General features: G+C 40.2%; 1 protein-coding gene across 3 annotated transcripts in view; it reads right to left on the bottom strand.

Moving 5' to 3' along the window:
* GPC3 (glypican 3) overlaps nucleotides 1-19399 on the bottom strand; it is a 578503-nt gene that overhangs the window by 257587 nt on the left and 301517 nt on the right. For all 3 annotated transcript variants that reach the window (XM_006862806.1, XM_006862807.1, XM_006862808.1), the window contains one exon: nucleotides 5929-6623. In XM_006862806.1, the coding sequence (XP_006862868.1) occupies nucleotides 5929-6623 (695 nt within the window). The remainder of the gene's footprint in view (nucleotides 1-5928; nucleotides 6624-19399) is intronic.

The raw sequence follows: 19399 nt of genomic DNA, 5'->3' as shown, positions 1-19399 counted from the left end.
GGAACTATCAAATAAGATAGATACAGCATTGGAAACAATTCAAAACTTACAGAAAGAGGTCCAATCGATTAATAACAGAATGTCGGAAATGGACAATAACACTAAAAGGGCAAAGGAGGAGAATTGAAGAGATAGAAGCCAGAACTAGTGAGCTAGAAGATAAATCTCTCAACACTACTAAGATAGAAGAGCAAGCACAAAGAGTGATAAAAAAATCTGAAGATGGCCTAAGATTCACGTTGGACAACATGAAGAGGACTAACTTACTCTCCAAGATCAAAGATAACGACAGAATCCTGAAAAAAGCAAGAGAAAAGAGAAGTGTAACATACAAAGGCAAGCAAATCAGATTAAGCTTGGATCTCTCAAAAAAAAAAAAAACAAAACAAAAAACAACCATGCAGGCAAGAAGGCAATGGGGAGACATATATGAAGCCCTGAAAGAAAAAAAACTGCCACCCAAGAACCCTCTACCCAGAAAAGCTGTCAAACAAATACGATGGTGTAATCAAAACATTCCAGGATAAACAGAAGCTAAGAGATTTTGCCAAAGCCAACCCTGCTATGAAAAACATCCCAAAGGAAGTTCTGTGAACTGAGAACCAACAAGAACAGACAACAACTACAGAACGACGTATGTGGCAGCATCAACCTGAACTTAATCGACAAATGGAAGAGTCAAGAGCAGAATAAAATTATAAGAACAGAGATCTGGGAGGTCAGTCTATGGTCAAAACAATTACAATGTAAAAGAAGGTAAACACAGAGGAACAGAGATCCAGGTGGTGAGAAAGTCAGTTAGATTAGAGGATAAAATAGACCGTCTTAAATAGAGGGAAGAGTTAATGGAATATAAGGTAACCACAACAGTGGGGGTGGGTGGGGGTTAGTTCAGATATTGGGGAGGGCAATACAAGAAGGGGGAGGAGGTGGAAGAACAAGATAGATAGGGGAACACTGAGACAGGTTTGCATGGCCTAAGTGGGACAGAGGCAAATAGTGATGCATGCTCAAACTTAAAACACCAGAGCTCTGTGATACAGGGATCTACGCATAGCTTGAAGAGGGGGAATAATACTAAACTGCTTGACTGTCTTATGTATATTGGTTTTCCTTGCCTACTATTGTAAAATAGACACTTGAGTGGGATAGAAAGAAATGTTGGGAAACATGATTACAGAAAACTTGTAAACCTGTCTTCAGCCTATAACTGATTGGAATACCTAAAAGAGATTCTAGAACTTGTCCAGTGAAATAGGCCTCTTGCAAAGCCTTTGCAGAGTATAGGACCTTAGGTGGAATCTTGAGTCCCATCCAGAACCTTCTGAGGTGGGACATTGCCACTAGCAAAGACAAGCAGACCAGCCTGGAACAGCTAGAGCAACAGAAGATACCTCCTTAAAGAAAGATCATCAGGAAAAAAAATAAGCAAGCTGTTTGCCAGGAAGGCATCAAGTCAAACAATCAAGTTCCTTCAGGACAAACTCCCCTCTAAGACTGAAACTCAAAAGGAACACACTAATAAGTATGGAAGCTTGCTGGTGACCACATTGGTCTACTGGTGAGTGGAAGAGGAGGAAAGGCAGCAATGAAGAAATGGGCTGAGTTCAACCTAAGTCCATTGACTCCTGTTGACTTGGAGATGAGAGAAAGAAGAGGAAGTGCTGGTTGGTCCAAAGTGTGGTGAGACCTGACGACACCTGAGCTCATGGACAAGGACATAGCCACAGAGGGCTAGAGCTGAGAGTGAAGCATCCAGCTGATAGGAAGTGAGGGGAGATGCACAAGAACTCCCAAACTTGCAGATAGTACCCATTTGACCTGGCCTCGATGGCTTGATCATCACTAGAGGGAGATTAAAAAAAAAAATTTTTTTTTTTTTTTTTGGATAAAGGAAACAAGGGTAAATTGCTACAATTTGATGAACCTGACCTATACTCACAGAGGCGGTAACTCTAAATACCAACCAAGAGGGATGGAGTCACATCAAGTATCAATGCTATCCCCTCTGTACACAGGGTAGATAGGGACGGGCAACTTAGACAAAATGAGGGGGCGATAAAGGCACGAAGTGACTGACTTACAAGGTTTCAAGAGGGAGTCTAGTTTAAGAGTGTGGGGGTGAAGAAAGTGTCCCCACTAAATAGTTTTCATCTTGTCTCCACAGATCTGGTGAAAAGAGATGGGGATAAAATTTTTATGATTCATTAGTGAGTAATTGTTATCATGACTAATTGCGACTGTCACAACTGTAAAGGTATAAGTTTTGTAAGAAAAACAGGGGAGTAGTTAATCTTCCAGTACAGAAACAGGATCCTAAGACCATCAAGGGAGAAGAGCACAAGCAGAACACAAAACTTTATCCAGAGAAGCAGAGACGCCAGAGACGGAGGCAGAGATGGGGTCATGGAGAGAGGGAGTAGCTGAGGACTCTAGATCCATGAGAAGAGAGAAACTAAGAGCTGGTGGCCAGGAGGCAGACTTGCAGAACGTGCCCTTTGGAGTGTAATTATTATATATGCCTGAGTGGTTTTTTTTTCTTTTTTTAGAAAAAAAAAACAAGCTAAAAGGAGCTCTGGTAGTGTCGTGGTTAAGAATCGGGCTGTGAACCTCAAGGTCAGCAGTTTGAAACTACCAGCTGTTCCGCGGGAGAAAGATGAGGCTTGCTGCTCCCGTAAAGATTTACAGCCTCAGAAACCCTGTATAGGGTCGCTATGAGTCGGAAGCGACTCCACAGCACATAACAACAACAACAAAGTAGATAGGGAGAAATGTTGTTAACAGATGGTACATGGAGAAGATTATAATCATTGTAATGAAACAAGGCGTATGTATGATTTGTTGAATGTAAAACTGATGGTCTGCCCTGTAAACTGTCACTCAAGTCACAATAAAAACCTTAAAATATTCGATATATATATATATAGTTATTGTTGTTAAGTGCCGTCAAGTCGGTTCCAACCCATAGCGACCCTCTAGAGGGTTTCCACGGAGTGACTGGTGAGCTTGAACCACCAACCTTGCAGTTCAAACTGACTTTGCAGTCTAGCGCATTAACCCACAGTGCCATACCAGGACTCAAGTCAACCAAGATACCCAAGGCTGGGTCTGAATCCCAGCTCTCCCCACTTAATCAGCTAGGCGATCGTTGGCAAGGTATCCAACTAATATGAGTTTTATTTCCTCTTGTGTAAAATGGGGACAATATCAGGACCTAGCTCATGAGTAACTTAGAGACAATGTTATGTAAACCGCCCAGTTAACAGTTGCTGTGGCGTTGATTCCAACTCATGGTGACCCATGTATTTTAGAGCAGAAATATACTCCCCTCCATAGAGTTTTCAAAAGGAGCTCTGGTGGCGTAGTGGTTACGAATCAGGCTGCTAACCTTAAGGTCAGCAGTTCAAAACTAGCAGCTGTTCTGTGGGAGAAAGATGAGGCTTTCTGCTCCCGTAAAGATTGACAGCCTCGGAAACCCTGTGCAGGATCGCTATGAGTCGGAACCGACTCCACGGTACTTAACAACAACAACATATTCCTAAGTGCCTGTGGGTGGACTTGATCAGCCAATCTTCGGCTTAGCAGCTAAGTACATTAACGCTGTATTTCACCCAGGGATTCCAAAGTGCCCATTAGCAAACCAAAACTAAACCCATTGCCAGCAAGTCATTTCCAACTCATGACGACCACAAGTGACATTGTAGACCTGCTCCATAGCATGTCCTGGATTGCACTGTAGGATAAGCACTGGACTGTTAACCACATGGACAGCAGTTCAAGCCCACCAGTCGCTTCTCAGAAACCCTGTACAGGGTCGCTATAAGCCAGAATCGACTTGACAGCACTTAACAACAAGTATAATCTTGGCAGAAGCAGAACAGCCACATCTTTCTTCCCCAGAGTGGTTGGCAGGTTCAAACAGCTGATTTTCAGTTAGCAGCCAAGCACTCAACCATTGTGTCACTAGGACTCTTTAACTGCCCAGTTGCTGTTACCTGCCATCAAGTTAGCTCTGAGTCAGCGACTGGTGGGTTTGAACCTCAGAGCGTGCAGTGAGCAGTCCAGTGATTATTCTACAGTGCCACTCAATGACTCTAACTGCCCAGAAGGGCACCTGAAATGTAGGAGGAGCTCAACAATGTTAATGTCTAATGGAGTTGTGGAGTCCTGGTGTGGCACTGTGGGTTAATGTGCTGGACTGCAAGGTTGGTTTGCACAGCAAGGTTGGCGGTTCAAGCTCACCAGCTGCTCCTCGGAAACCCTATACAGGCTCACTATAAGTTGGAACAAATTTGATGGCACTTAATAACAAGGAGCTCTGGTAACGTAGTGGCTACGAATCAGGCTGCTAACCTCAGGGACAGCAGTTTGAAACTACCAGCTGATCCATAGGAGAAAGATGAGGCTTTCTGCTCCCGTAAAGATTTATAGCCTCGGAAACCCTGTAGAGGGTCACTATGAGTCGGAACCAACTCCACGGCACATAACAACAACAACAAACAACAACAACATTGTGACTGTGCCTACTCCTCCACCAAAGCTGACATCATTCAGGAATCAGCTGCTAGCTGACTAGGATATGGCTGGTAGCTCTTGGGGCTGTCTGTTATATTCTACATTGGGAAGTGAGGCCCTCCTGTGGTTCTGAATGAGTGCACCCTAGCTTGGCAGGTACAATATGGCCAACAAAGCCTGGTTGAATCCATGCCAACTGCTGCCTCACTCCCAGAATCCTCCCTCCCCAACGTCAGTCTCAGCAGGCACACACAGCTACAATGAAAGCCATTGAGGAAGTATGGCTATTTTGCCTTCATCTAAGTTCTTGTGTAGGTTGACTTACTGGTTCTAGCTGGGTCTCCTAGGTTAAAAATTCACTATCCCAAATGCTGCTGTGAAAATTGTTGTTGTTGTTAACGATGTGTGTGTGTGTGTGTTGTGGAGTTGGTACCCTACTCAGAGAAGCAGTGATGCCTGAGAGAGAGGCAGAGACAATGACCTAGAGAGATGGAGCAGTTGGGGACTTTAGACACAGAGAGGGAGAAGGGCTGTGTGCTGACGACCGGGGGAGGGGGGGCCGGGGAGCAGGCTTGTAATGTATGCCCTTTGGTTGGTTGACGATGCATGGAGGGGATTGTAACCATGACAGTGAAACGACATGTGATAAGATTAATGTAAAACTAATATTCTCCCATGTAAAGTATCACATAACTCATAATGAAACATTAAAAAAAAAAAAAATAGTGACTGGTGGGTTTGAACTGTCAACCTTATGGCTATCAGTCCAGTGTTTTTCCTACAGCACCATACCATGGTCCTGTTGTTGTTGTTAGGTGCTGTTAAGTCATTCCGACTCATTGCAACCCTATAAATAACAGGAGGAAACACTGCTTGGTCCTACGTCATCCTTGTTAAGACGCTTGAGCCCGTTACATGATTAAAATTTCAAGAGTGAAATCTGAATCAGAAAAAAACACTAACAACCACATGAGAGAGAGACGGGAATAATCTCTGAATCAAGGCTCCACTAACTATATCTGGGTGACCTGGATGTCCCTTTCGTCATTTATAAAATGCAGTTAATATGTCCTCCCTCGCAGGCATTATGCCAGCTGACAATAACAGTGATCACAGCTAACATTTACTGAAACCTTATCATGGACTGGACATGTGCTAAGTGCTTTTACACACTTTATTCCTGCAGAAGAAGAGATGCTTTTCATGATTCCTATTTTACAAAAGAGAAAAATGGCTTCTAAAGAATTTTAGTTCCTTCTACTTCCTTGCTCTTAATGCACCGACTAGTTCTGTCATCCCTGTCCACTCTCTCTAACAACAAAAAAAAGTGTTTTTCACTGGTCTCCATCAGCAGCTGTTGCTGGCCACCCCACCCCACCCCAAAAGGAACCAGTTCCTGTGCAAAGCACTCACAGTGGTGGTCAGCTTCCCTCCATTCTTCTGGACGTACTGGATGGAATCATGGATCATTGAGAAGAGACCGAGCAGCACGTCCTCCATGTCATAGATTCTGTACATACCGTTCACCAGTTCTTCGAGAGACAGAATGTATTCCCTCCAGTACTTGTCAATCTCTACGACACCTGCCATGCAGCCTTGCATGACCACATTGCAGTAACCACCACAAGGCTTAACCATCATCAGTCCCTGGCAGTACGAGCAGTACCACATTCTCGTGAGCATTCGGCCACAGTCCTTGCTGAACTTCAGATGATCGGTGGTGTTGATCACTTCAATCCCAAGATTCAGAGCCTGGAGGAAGATCCTAGTGACTTGCAGTGACTTGGAAACCTGGGTCATAATAAGTTTGGGGAAATTCCCAAATACTTTCAGGTCACGTCTTGCCCCTCGGAGGCACTCATTGATGTCCAAAGCTGACTCAGGCAGGCCTGGGTTCATGAGTTGAGTATAGATGACTGGAAACAGACTATCAAATAATTCATTGACCATGTCGTCTACATTGATGTCAGAACCCAGAATGTAGAGAGACACATCTGTGAAAAATTCGCCCACAAACTCAAAAGCTTGCGGAGTCAGGCTTGGATAGTTGTTCTTGAACATGGCATTGGTGTAGTTCTTGGCATGGCGAACAACAATTTCAAAGGCCTCTGCAAAAAAAGAGATAGAGAAACGTCCAGAGATTAAAGACTGAAAAAGTAGTTTTTAATGGAATTTGAGATTCTTCTAGCGCTGGCATGATTAAAATCCCATTTGCCTTAAGTAACTGAATCGCATTCATTTCTGATATTGCCTCTACTTCTACATGTCCCCGCCTATAAATAAATTTTCCTTTCAGAACGTGAAGCTCACATACAGATATGTACATAAATTCTTAAACACAGAAATTATATTTCAAAAGACAAAGCCACAATTCAGTTAACATTTCAGCCTTTTATGAAAATATTGATCAAAAAGTGCCTAAATGAGAAGTTAGTTCTTTCTCTCATTGATTGATTCAGTCAAAAAGAAATTGCATTTCAGGACATTTCATTTTTAGCAGAGATAAATATTTGACAACAAACCATATGCTGTATAAATTCACATAACAATTTATTCCTGTTCATCCCTGGAGGAGAGAAAAGTTCTTAGCCAAGAATAAAAGTTATCATGAATTGAATCTTTTTTGGGTAGATTTTCTCTAGATAGCTTTAAAGGGACTACTCTGACAGATTGCCAAGTCTGGAAATGGAATTTATCCTCCGAATGGGTATTTGGGTGGAACAATCATCCCATACCCTAATCTATCTATATTTTTGATGTTGAAAACAGCACCTCTGGTATTTGCAAGCTGAACATCTGGAAGGATAACTGCTAAGCTTCCTTGGTAACTTCAGCTTCCACATGGCTTGAAAGCTTCGTTCACTCCACAGAGTTCAAGAATGCACGATTACATCTGCTGCCCTAGCCCTTGGCAGAAAGCCCAATTAGTGCCATTGGTTTGGGAGCAAACGTACTAATGTCAGCACCTCATGTTCTCCCAATGGAAACACTCCAAACACAAATTATCACAAGTAATCAGAGTTCCCCATTTATATGGGGGAAAGGAAAACAACAAAACAACCACTGAATAGATTTTGAAAGGAATAAGACGAGAGCTTAAGCACGCACACACAAACTAAGAAATAATCAAGTTTCCTAAGACTTTAAAATAAAGTTAGTACTTTCTTTCCTTTCCTTCCAAACTGTAAAAGTCCATGACAGATGTGCTTCAAATGGTTCCAATTCATAAGCCGTGAAAAATCAAATTATTATCCCTTTCAAACTATTAGAAAGATGATACGCCCAGGGCTCCTTGGGATCACTCAGTTGAACACCTCAGTCACCTAGGTTGTGCTGCCACCATCTGCCCTAGATCCCTCACAAGCTAGAACATGATCCCTTGCTTCTGCTGTTGGGTTTATGACATGCCCAGCAATGTTGAGCAGCTGCCAGTATAATTCTACTGGGCTTCCAAGCTCACTTTAGAAAGATAATGTTCCTTCCTATATTTTGCTTCATGTTTGACTTCTGTTTTATTTGGAAACACTAAGCAATTCCTGAAAAAAATGAATCTGCCTTGTAGTAATCTCTTCCTAACCCTGTATCCTAATTTCCTTATTTCCAATCCTTGAATCTAAATATTGGTTGTGGCCTAGAGATTATCTACCCCAATAAAAAGCATCAGTCAGTCATTAAGATATTCACACATATTAATTTCAGCAAGCAACTCATGGTCTGTGCTGGATACTAGAGTTACATTGAGTCAGTGTCGATTCCCACTCCTGGTAAACCCATGCCTTTCAGACTAGAACTGTGATTTACTGACTTTCCAATGGCTGTGATCTTTTGAAACTAGATCTACAGGCCCTTCTTCCAAGATACTTCTGGGTAGATTCAGACTACCAATTTTTTGGTGACTAGTTAGGTATTGAACTGCTTGACCTACCCAGGGTCTCCTACATAACTGCTGGATAGAACCAAACCAAACCCACTTTCATACAGGAATTTCATAGAGAAATCCATAGGATTTCTGAGTCTGTAAATGTTGACAACCGCAGACAGCCTTATTTAACTCCTGCAGAGCAACTGGGAGGTTTGAACTTCTAACTTTTTGGTTGCCAGCTCACTGTGCCACCAGAATACCAAAATGCTGGGTTGTTCTTGTGTGCCCTCGAGTCGATTTTGACTCACAGTGTTGCTGTGAACTGCCTTCAAGTCAGTTCTGACTCATAGTGACCCTGTATAGGGTTTCCAAGGAGCGGCTGGTGAGTTTGAACTGCCGACCTTGTGGTCCTTCTTTCACTTTTGCCTTGAAGCAGAGTGGGTTGAGTGAAGGGAAGACTGGGGCTAAGATGTCACCACTATAGATCTCAATCATCCAAGCTACCCTAAAATGAATTATCTACAAGTTCAGTTTCATCTCTGGTAAATTACATGCACAAAGTAGATGATAGTGAAATTCCATAGACTGGGATGCCCGAACCTGTGGATTTTTACTGTTTTGTTTGTTTTTTAAGCTTCTATTACTAGGACTGCTGGATCAACAGAAAAAGAAAATTACAAAAGACCATGAACTCTCCTACAGAAAGAATAACAACTGCACTTATTGTAGGGGGAAAGGGCTAGAGGTTCACCTCTAACCTGGAACCCCTACATGCTCCCACTGCCACAGCTGTAGGTTTTACCCAGTCCCCTCACTTCTAGATCACAGGACAACAGACCAGACCACAACTGCTCAAGCAAAAACTCCAGCAGGACCTGTAGGAATTAGGTGAAAAGAGATGCTCAACTCTGCCAGGCAATTTGAGAGTTCATGTAATGAAGCCAAGGACTGGAATTACCGCAAGGAAGTGTACCCCACTGAATTTTTTACTTATTTATTTGTGTCTGATAATACACATCAGCTAGGAAGGTTTTCTTCTGTCTCTTTCCTGGAAAGAAATCAAGAGCTATGGCCAGGGAAAATCAAAGCAAACATTGTAAAATCAAAGCTATTGTGTAAAATCTGGGACAGATCAGAAAGCATTCTAAAACTCTTTTATGCATGATATAGAAAGATAAAAGATGCCGAAAAATAGTTCTAATAAGTTGATTTTACTACACATCCTATTAAGTTTCTTTAACTGGTACAATAGCTTCTGCTACCCACCCACTGCCACCCTCAGGGCATATATATTATCAAGGCAGCAAAATGAACATTCTTAGTATTTGGTACTTATGTTGCTACATTCAGAGCCAGACAGAAGGATGTGTGTTTTATGGGTCTTTTCATTCATGGGTGCGTATTAAAAAAAGAAGAGTCTATTTATGGTTGGAAGAGAGGAAGAAATGAACCGGGGGATGGATCCTTTCCAAGACTTTATGAATATGGCTGTTCTTATAGAAGCAGGTGATTTTTTTTCAAAGGCAAATGCTTTCTAAGAAGAATAAATTACATTCGTAGGTATACATGCTATATATACAGTTTGCTGGACTCAAAATGAATATCCCCCATTAAATTTATTTTTATTTTTTATGGCACTAACCAAGATGAAAGTAACATTTATGGGGTACTTGTGATGAAAATGCCAGGATCTGTAGTAAACATGCTCACGCATGTGCTCTTATTTAAATTAACGATACATGTTTGAAATGATTTTTACTTGACTGGTGGGGAAACGGAGACTTGGGGGAGGTTAAGTGACTTGTGCAAAGTCCTAACTATAAGTTCAATGATAGGACCTGGATTTGAAACTAGGTCAGTCTAACATTAAATCCCAGGTAAACTTTGCAACGCATTTAAGCCTTGAGAGCTGGAACTTCCTGTTCTCACTCCAAAATGAAGTCATTACTCTGATACTCACAAGAAGAAAAAGGGGGACATACTGGAAATGAAAATCAGTGACTCTTCTTAGATTCATTAAAGAATTGAGGTCACAGGAAAAACTGCTGACTGGAATCTGGAGAGTCAGAAGAATACAGAGAATCTACAGGTGAGCTCGAAGCCATGAACTAGTACGAATTGGCAAATTGTCATTTTGTCCAATTACTACAGGCTGATAGTGAAAAAGTCACCAGAACAGTGAATGGCAACAAAGTAAGATTTGAAGACGTTAATACCTGAGAAGTTTTCCAGGATTTATTACTGACATCACACCATAGTTCCAAGAAGCTCACAAAACATGAAGAAGGATAAAAACAGAAACAACAAAAAATCCATTCCTATGCATATCGCGGGAATTAAACTACTTACTTACTGAAGAAGATCAAAGGTATGGATTATGCCTCAATGTACAGAAAACAAAAATCCTCACCACTGGACCAATAAATAACATCATGATGAATGGAAAGTGAAGTTGTCAAAGACTTCATTTTGCTTGGATCTACTATCAATACTTTCAGGCCTGGCTTTTAAAAACATAAAGGATTATCTACTATAATGGAGTCCTGGTGTGAAGCTGTAAGATAAGCATTGAAGTGCTAGCCACAAGGTTGGAGGTTCAATCCCACCAGCCAATCCTTGGAAACCCTATACGTGGTGGATGTTAGTCAGAATGGCACGTAACAACAACAGTCTACTATAATAACAGAAGCATAAAGCACAACAGCCAAAATACATCAATGGGATCTCATCAAAGTTAAATACATCTGTTCATGAACAGACTACCAAAAAAGTAGAAGGTCAAGCAATTGACCTTCTGAAGAAATATCTTCAGAAACTACACCTGATATGAATCTAATAACCAAAATCTATATAATCCCTCAAAAACCTAACAACAAAACGACAAATAATCCAATCATCAAATAGACAAAGGACCTGAATGAACATTTCACCAAATTGGAAATCCAAACGACCACCATACACAAGTAAAGATGCTCCACATCATAATTCATCAGAGAGATGCAAAGGAAAATTCCAACAACACACCACTTCACTCCCAGTAAGAACCCCAAATCTGAAAACAACACATATTTACAAAACGGGTAGAAATTCAAGCCATTCTTTTTCTAAGTGTGGTGGACATTTGTCTCTCTCCCTTTCCCACAGTGCCTTCCTATAGAATCAAAGCCTCTTTTCGAATTTAAAATTCTTGACAAGAACAATAAGTAAGGTAAGCATGGGCTTACTAGCTAACCTACAGTGTACAATTTCACATGGGTTGAACCAAGTATGTCCAAAAGACAAGAAAGCAGAAACACATACAGAGCTCTGTATACCAAAGTTCATTGTACTGCTGAATGAATAAATAAAATGTGGTACATACACATAATAGAATACTACTCAGCCAATAGGAGAAATGAGGTCTAAATACATACTGTAATGTGGACAGAGCTGGAAAACTTGCTGAATGACATGAATCAATCACAGAAGGACAAACATTATAGGACCTCACTTGTATAAAAGTAAGATAAGCAAAGGCAAGTATATAGACACCAAAGTGGTTACCAAGGGTGGAAAATAGGAGAAAGGGGCGGGGCTGAGTGAACAGTGTTGCGGAAATCACATTGATTAAGGGTAAATTTCACAGCTAAGTATTGTGATTTCTATCAATAAGTTACATGCCTGTAAAAAGTTGCACTGGCCTAAAAACATGAGTAGTTGCCCTTGTTCTACACCTCCTACTTCTTTACACAGTGCCTGGGGTCTTTAAAGTTTGCAATCATGCAACCAAAGTAAAACAACTGGTCTGCATCCAAGAAGAAGGAAAGTCAAGAATAGAAAGACCAAATGGAATGTGTGGCAACCTGCCTCCGTGAACAGCTGCCTCCTTTGCAATGAGACCAGATGATGAATTGGTTGTTGCCCAGCTACCATGACTGAACAGTCAACTCAAAGATTTCTAATTACAAAAGAATCTTGATCAAAAAGATGAAAATGTAGAACAGAATTTCAAATTCTCATAAACTACAGACTTTCCAGAGTCATGGAAGGTGGATGAACTCCTGAAACTATTGTCCTGAGATAATCTTTCAACCTTAAACTAAAAATATTCCCTGATGTTTTCTTAAAACCAAACAGTAGAGTTGCTGAACTAGCAAAAAACAAACAAACAAACAAACAAACAAACCAGTCTGCCTTTAGTATTATCCTTTTTTAAGAACTATCTATATGGTAGAGGCAGAGATAAGGACATGGAGAGATTGCGCAGCTGAGGACTCTAGACTCTTGGAAAGAGAAAGGCTGTGTGCTGGCAGGCTTGCAGGATGTGCCCTTTGGTTGTTTAAATGATTATACATTCCTGAGTGTTTTTGTGTATATCTCCCCCCTCCCCCCCTCAAAAAAAACAGAGGGAATACAAGCAAATACTGTTGAATGCATGGAGGGGATTGTAATCATTGCAATGAAACGATGAGTGTAAAACCAATGTTCTCCCATGTAAACTATCACTCAATCCACAATAAAAACTTAAAAAAAAAAAAAAAACTATCTATATAGGATCAAAATGACAACAACGACTCAAAAGATTAGATTAAAATCCTCAAGGGACTACGAGACTGTGTGAATGAGGGAGAAACAAGTGAGAAAACGAGGGTGAGATGGTTGCACAGCTCCAAGAATGTAATCAGTGTCAGTGAACAGTAATGTAGAAACAAATGGTGCGTGCTTTGCTATGTATACTCTTGGTAAACAAATAAGCTTTAATAAAATCCACAGAAAAATATAGTAGATTGAATCCAACAATGTATTAGAAAAATTATATACTATGACTACAGAGCTTTCCTTGAGATATGCAAGACTGAGTAAACATTCAAAAATCAATTCATATAATCCATCATATCAACAAGTTAAACAAGAAAAATCATATGCTTATATCAAGAGACGCAGAAAAAGCATTTGAAAAAAATTCATAACAAGAACTCTTAGCAAACTAGGCACAGAGGTTAACTTCCTTCATTTCATAAAGAACACGAACAAAAAATGCACACTTAACGCTGTACTAAATGGCGAGAAACTATATGCTTTCCAACTAAAATCAGGAATCAGGCAAGGGTGTCTGCATCACTTTTGCTCAACATTGTACTGGAAGTGCAAGCTAACACGCTAAAATAAGAGAAAATGAAAAGGATACATATTCCGAATAAAGAGATACAATTGTCTTTGTTCACACATGGAAAGATCGCCTCTACAAAAAAAAAAAAAAAAAAATCCCAAGGAACTGACAAAATAGTTTTCAGGAACAAATATTCATAATTGATTATAGCAAAGAGGCAAGATACAAGGTAAATATGAAAAGGTCGATTGTATTGCCATATACCATCAATGAACAATTCGAATTTGACATTAAAAACACAATACCATTCACATAAGCATAGAAATTAAATGTGTTGTTGTTAGGTGCTGTCAAGTGAGTTCTGACTCATAGTAACCCTTTGAGTCAGAACTCAAATGAAACACTGCCCGGTCTTGTACCATCCTCACAATTATTGTTACGCTTGAGCCCACTGCTGCTGCCACTGTGCCAATCATCTTGTTGGGGGTCTACCTCTCCTTCACTCACCCCTCCACTTTACCAAATATGATGTCCTTTTCCAGGCAGAAGATGCCCAAAGTATGAGAGACAAAGTCTCGTCATCCTGGCTTCTAAGGATCATCTGGCTGTACTAATTCCAACACAGATTTGTTTGTTCCTACACTGGTGCTGTAGGATCAACACTGCGCTGTAAGGTCAACAATTCAAACTCACCAGCCACTCCTTGGAAACTCTATACAGGGTCACTATGAGTCGGAACTGACTTAACAGCACTTAACAACAACACCACCACTTAGTTATAAATCTAACAAAATGTGTACAGGAAATTTGAGAAAAACTATACAATTGTGATTAAAGGAATCAAAGATCTAAATAAATGGTGAGATATTCATATAAAGGAAGTTGCAATATTATAAAGATGTCAATTCTCCAATTTGATACAATTCCAGTAAAAATTCCTACAAATTACTTAACAGACATCAATTCTAAAGTTTATATGGAAAGACTAAAGACCACAGTCAACACAATATTGAAGAAGATTCAAGCAAAAGCGCTGACACTACCTGATTTTAAGTTTACTAGTATCAAGACTAGTGAAAATCAAGAAATTGATCCATAGAATAGAATGCTGTGCCCAGAAATAGCTGGATGCAAACATAACTGAGTGACTCTTTTTTTTTTTTAGTTTTTCTTGCGAATTGTGTGATAGTTTACACAGAAGAACATTGGCTTTACACTCATCATTTCATTATAATCTCTTCCATGCATCATCATCATTCAACAGTATTTGCTTCCATTCCCTCTGTTTTTTTGTTTTGTTTTTTTTTTTTGGTGGGGGGTACACAAAAACACTCAGGAATATATAACCATTTAAACAACCAAAGGGCACATTCTGCAAGCCTGCTTCCTGGCTACCAGCCCTCAGTCCCTCTCTTTCCATGAGTCCAGAGTCCTCAGCAGCTCCCTCTCTCATGTCCTCATCTCTGCCTCTATCTCTGGTGTCGCTGTTTCTCTGGATAAGGGTCCTGCATTCTGCTTGTGGTCTTCTCTCTTGGTGGTCCTAAGGTCTTCTGTTTCTGGACTTTAAGATTCACTACTCCCCTGTTTTTGTTACAAAACTTCTACCTTTACAGTTGTGACAGTCGCAATTAGTCATGATAACAATTACAGCTGAATCATAAGAATCTTATCCCCATCTCTTTTCACCAGACCCGTCTAGACAAAATGAAAACTATTCAATAGGGACTCTATCTTTCCCCTCACACTCTTAAACTAAACTTCCTTTTGAAATCTTCTGAGCCAGTCATTTTGTGTCTAGGTGAGCTTTGACAAAGGAGCAAAGGAGAATGGATAGTGTTTTCACCAAAGGGTGCTAGAACAATGGGACATACATATGCAAATAAATGAATCTAGATTCAAAATAGAAACCTTTCACATAACTCAAATTGGACCATAGACCTAAATGGAAAATGGAAGAATATCTAGGTGACCTTGAGTTTGGCTTTTTTGGATCCAGCACCATTAAAGAAAAAAACCGGTGTTGTACTTTATTAAACTTTAAAAAAAAAATGAGTCTGTGATAGGCACTGTTATGAGAATGAATAGACTGGGAGAAAATATTTACAAAGCACATGTCTGAAAAAGGACTTGTCTCCATGCAAAACTCAAAAAGGAGAAAACAGAAAGACAAATAAAGAACACTTAAAACTCAAAAATAAGAAAACAAAAACCTAATTACAAAATGAGGTACGAATCTGAATCAGTACCTCAGTAAAGGGAAGATATGTATGGATGGCAAACATCCATAGAAAAGCTGCTCATTATCTATCCTTGATATCCAGTACTACTTCAACAGAAATATCACAGTGGTTCTTTCTCTACCAAACAGAAATTTCTCCTGACAACATGTCCACAATAGGAGAGATGAGGTCTTGTCATCCTGGTTTCTAAGGGGCATCCTGGCTGTACTTCTTTCAATAGAAATTTGTTTGTTCTTCTGGCACTCCATGATACATCAATTCTATGGTCTTGCTTACTCATTGTCTAACTTTCATATTCATATAATGCGATGGAGAATACCATGGCTTGGGTATCTTTGCTCTTGATCATTTTAAAGAGGTCCTGTGCAGTACATTTGCCTAATGCAATTATGTCCTTTGATTTCTTGACTGCTGGTTGGAGTATTGTTCGGCAATAAAAAGAAATGAGCTTTCAAGACTCAGAGGAACATTAAACACATATGGTGTGGCACTGTGGCCTAATGCATCAGACTGCAAAGTCTTTTGAACTGCAAGGTCAGTGTTTCAAGCTCACCAGCTGCTCCTTGGAAACCCTATACAGGGGCGCTATGGGTCGGACAGCAACAACTAAGTGAAAGACATCAGTTAGAAAAGGATATATATATTATAAGATTCCAAATATATGACAGTATGGAAAAGGCAAATCTCTAGAGAAAGAAAATGATCAATGGCTTCCAACAGTTCAGGGAGAAGGAGGAGAGAGCAATGGGTAGGATAGAGGGGCATTTTATGGCAGTGAAAATATCCCTGTAGGAAACTATAATGATGACTATATGACATCATGTATTTGTTAATTCCCACAGAACTGAACAACACCAAGAATGATCCCTCATGTAAATTATGTTCATAATAATGTATCAATATTGCTTCATTGAGTCCTGGTGTGGTGCTGTGGGTTAATGCGCTATGCTGCACAGTCGGTTTGAACTATGAGGTTGGTGGTTCAAGCTCACCAGTCGCTCCTTGGAAACCCTCTAGAGGTTGCTATGGGTCGGAACCGACTCAACGGCACTTAACAACAAAAACAACAATGCTTCATTACTATGGGTCTGAATCGATTTGATGGCACTTAACAACAATAACTCAAAATCACCTTACACACAAATGCAAAATGTAATGATAGGGGAGCTGTATGTAAGGGAGAACTCTATACTCTCTATGCAAATTTTCTACACGTCAAAACAGATCTGAAGAATACATTCATTTAAGAACAACACATAATTATTAACTAAACAAAAACCACCAGTCCTTGATGGAAATAATGCCTAGACTCATAGAATAGTATTTACTTTCTCTTTTTTTCCCCACAATCTGCTTTGACATTTTCTTCAAGAGTTGGGGAGTTTTCACATATGGCATCAATGTAATTTTAATGTGAAAAAACCACCGGAAAAAGTTAATGGTCCAAAACACTCAAATAGGTAACACATTTCAATGTGGTTTTTGAATGCTGAATGATTTTTTTAAAATCAGCCACATAAAAACTGTAATTTGGGATTGTAAGAAAAGCCTATTTTCTAGAATAGTTCTTAGAGAAGATACTAGAAAAGCTTTGCTCCATTTTCTGTTGGATTTTTCTGGCATTTCATGTTTTGCATTTATTTAACTGGAATTGACAGCCTTAGAAGACAGTTGTCATTAAATATGAGCCATTTAGTTGTGTAGGTCCATGATCAGCCTGAAAATAGACATAGCCTTCCTTCTTAAGCGTCATGTTTGTTGTTGTTGTTGTTGTTGTTGTTAGGTGCCATCAAGTCAGTACCGACTAATAACGACCAGATGCACAACAGAATAAAACACTGCCCAGTCCTGGGCCAACCTCACAATTGTTGCCATGCTTGAGTCCATTGATGCTGCCACTTTGCTAATCCATCTCCTTGGGGATCTTTCTCTTTTTCTCTGACCTTCCACCTTACCAAACATGATATCCTTCTCCCGACTGGTCCCTCTTGACAATATGTCCTAAGTATGAGAGACGAAGTCTGGCCATCTTGGCCTCCAAGGAGCACTCTGGCTGCACTTCTTCCAACACAGATCTGTTGGTTCTATGGGCAGCCCATGGCACTTTTAATATTCTCCTCTAACACCATAACTCCAAAGCATCAAAACATTAAAAGCTTCTAAGTACTAAAAACCCACTGCCATCAAGTTGATTTCAACTTGGTCATGTTTCAATATTCAATATTCTGGTGCTGACAGGGTTCCATACGGTTTTCAGTGACTAAATATTCAGAAGTAGTCCATCTCGCCTTCTTCCTAGTCTTTGTCTGGAAGCTCAGACGAAACCTGTCTACCATGGGTGGTATTTAAAATACCTGTGGCATAGCTTCCAGAATCACAGCAACACTCAAGCCACCACAGTATGATAAACTGACAGACAAGTGGTGGGGAATATTGTTATTAAGTGCTGTCCAGTTAGTTCAGACCCATAGTGACCCTGTATAGGGTTTCCAAGGAGCAGCTGTTGAGCTTGAACCGCGGACCTTGAAGTTCAAACGACTTTGCAGTCTGACACATTAACCCACAGTGCCACACCAGAATGCCACACCAGGTGGGGGACACGGTAGGATGTAAATAAGCATGAAGGTAGATAAAACAAGGAAGAAGAGAGATAGACGAACTACATCTATCACTTCAAGACAAATCACCAATATAGTCTCATGTGTCTCTGTAGCAAATCTAGAAAATAAATCTAGAAAATAAATGGGCAAGGCTGCCACAGAAATAAGCAGCTCCACACTTTTCTGGAGCAATGTTGACAGTGTTCTGTGAAATCTGCATATGAGGATTCTCTCCAAATCTTGGATGTTAACTCTTCTTTTATATGTCAAAAACTTTGGTTGGTGCATACAACAACTTCAAAATGATGTAGGCACTAAATAAGCTGGCTTGATGGTGGCTCAAATTAAATGTTTTTACACTGGATTCAGGAATAAGCAGCCCACGAAAACAGATAAACAGAAGAAGGTAGGGGAACCCGAGATGACTGTTCCTTCAATTGGTATAACCTTTAAGAACAATTCGTCTGGCAAAAGCCACTGCAACTTAAACAATCGGTCTCACTCTGAACACACAAAGGATCACTCTGACTCTTACTAGTGAATCTTGTGAGCCAACTCATGACAACCTTATGCACATCGGAACAAAACACTGCCCAGTCCTTAATAATCCACATGATGCATCATTTACAGATCAAACCGTTGTGATTCACAGGGTTTTCGTTGGCTAATTTTCATAAAAGGACAGCCAGACCTTTCTTCCTATTCTGGAATGTCTGCTATAATTTGTTCAGCATCACTACCACACACAAATTTCCACTTACAAACAGATGGTGGTCGGTGAAGAATTGAACCTGGAACTCATGAACTGGAGGTGAGAGTTCTACCACTGAATCACCAGTGCATCATATTTTTTTATTATACACGATTACTTGATAAAAAATGAAATTTGTTATTATTTTTGAAGACATGATTCTTAGTCTTTTTCATTCTCTAGCCCACAGTCTTTCATATGGGCCAGCCACCTTGGTTGTAAAGCAGTTTTCCTTATTCAGGATTCCCGGGGTTAAGAAAGCAATCCCACCATTAAGAGTTCAGGTGTTGTCTAGCCTTTCTTTAGAAGGGCTAATGACAACTAATGAAAGAGGCAGTAGAG

The sequence above is a fragment of the Chrysochloris asiatica genome, unplaced genomic scaffold (genome assembly GCF_000296735.1).
Source record: "Chrysochloris asiatica unplaced genomic scaffold, ChrAsi1.0 scaffold00051, whole genome shotgun sequence".
In the NCBI taxonomy this organism is placed as follows: Eukaryota; Metazoa; Chordata; class Mammalia; order Afrosoricida; family Chrysochloridae; genus Chrysochloris; species Chrysochloris asiatica.
Note: the sequence above shows the minus strand (reverse complement) of the source record. Positions and strands in the feature narration are given on the sequence as shown.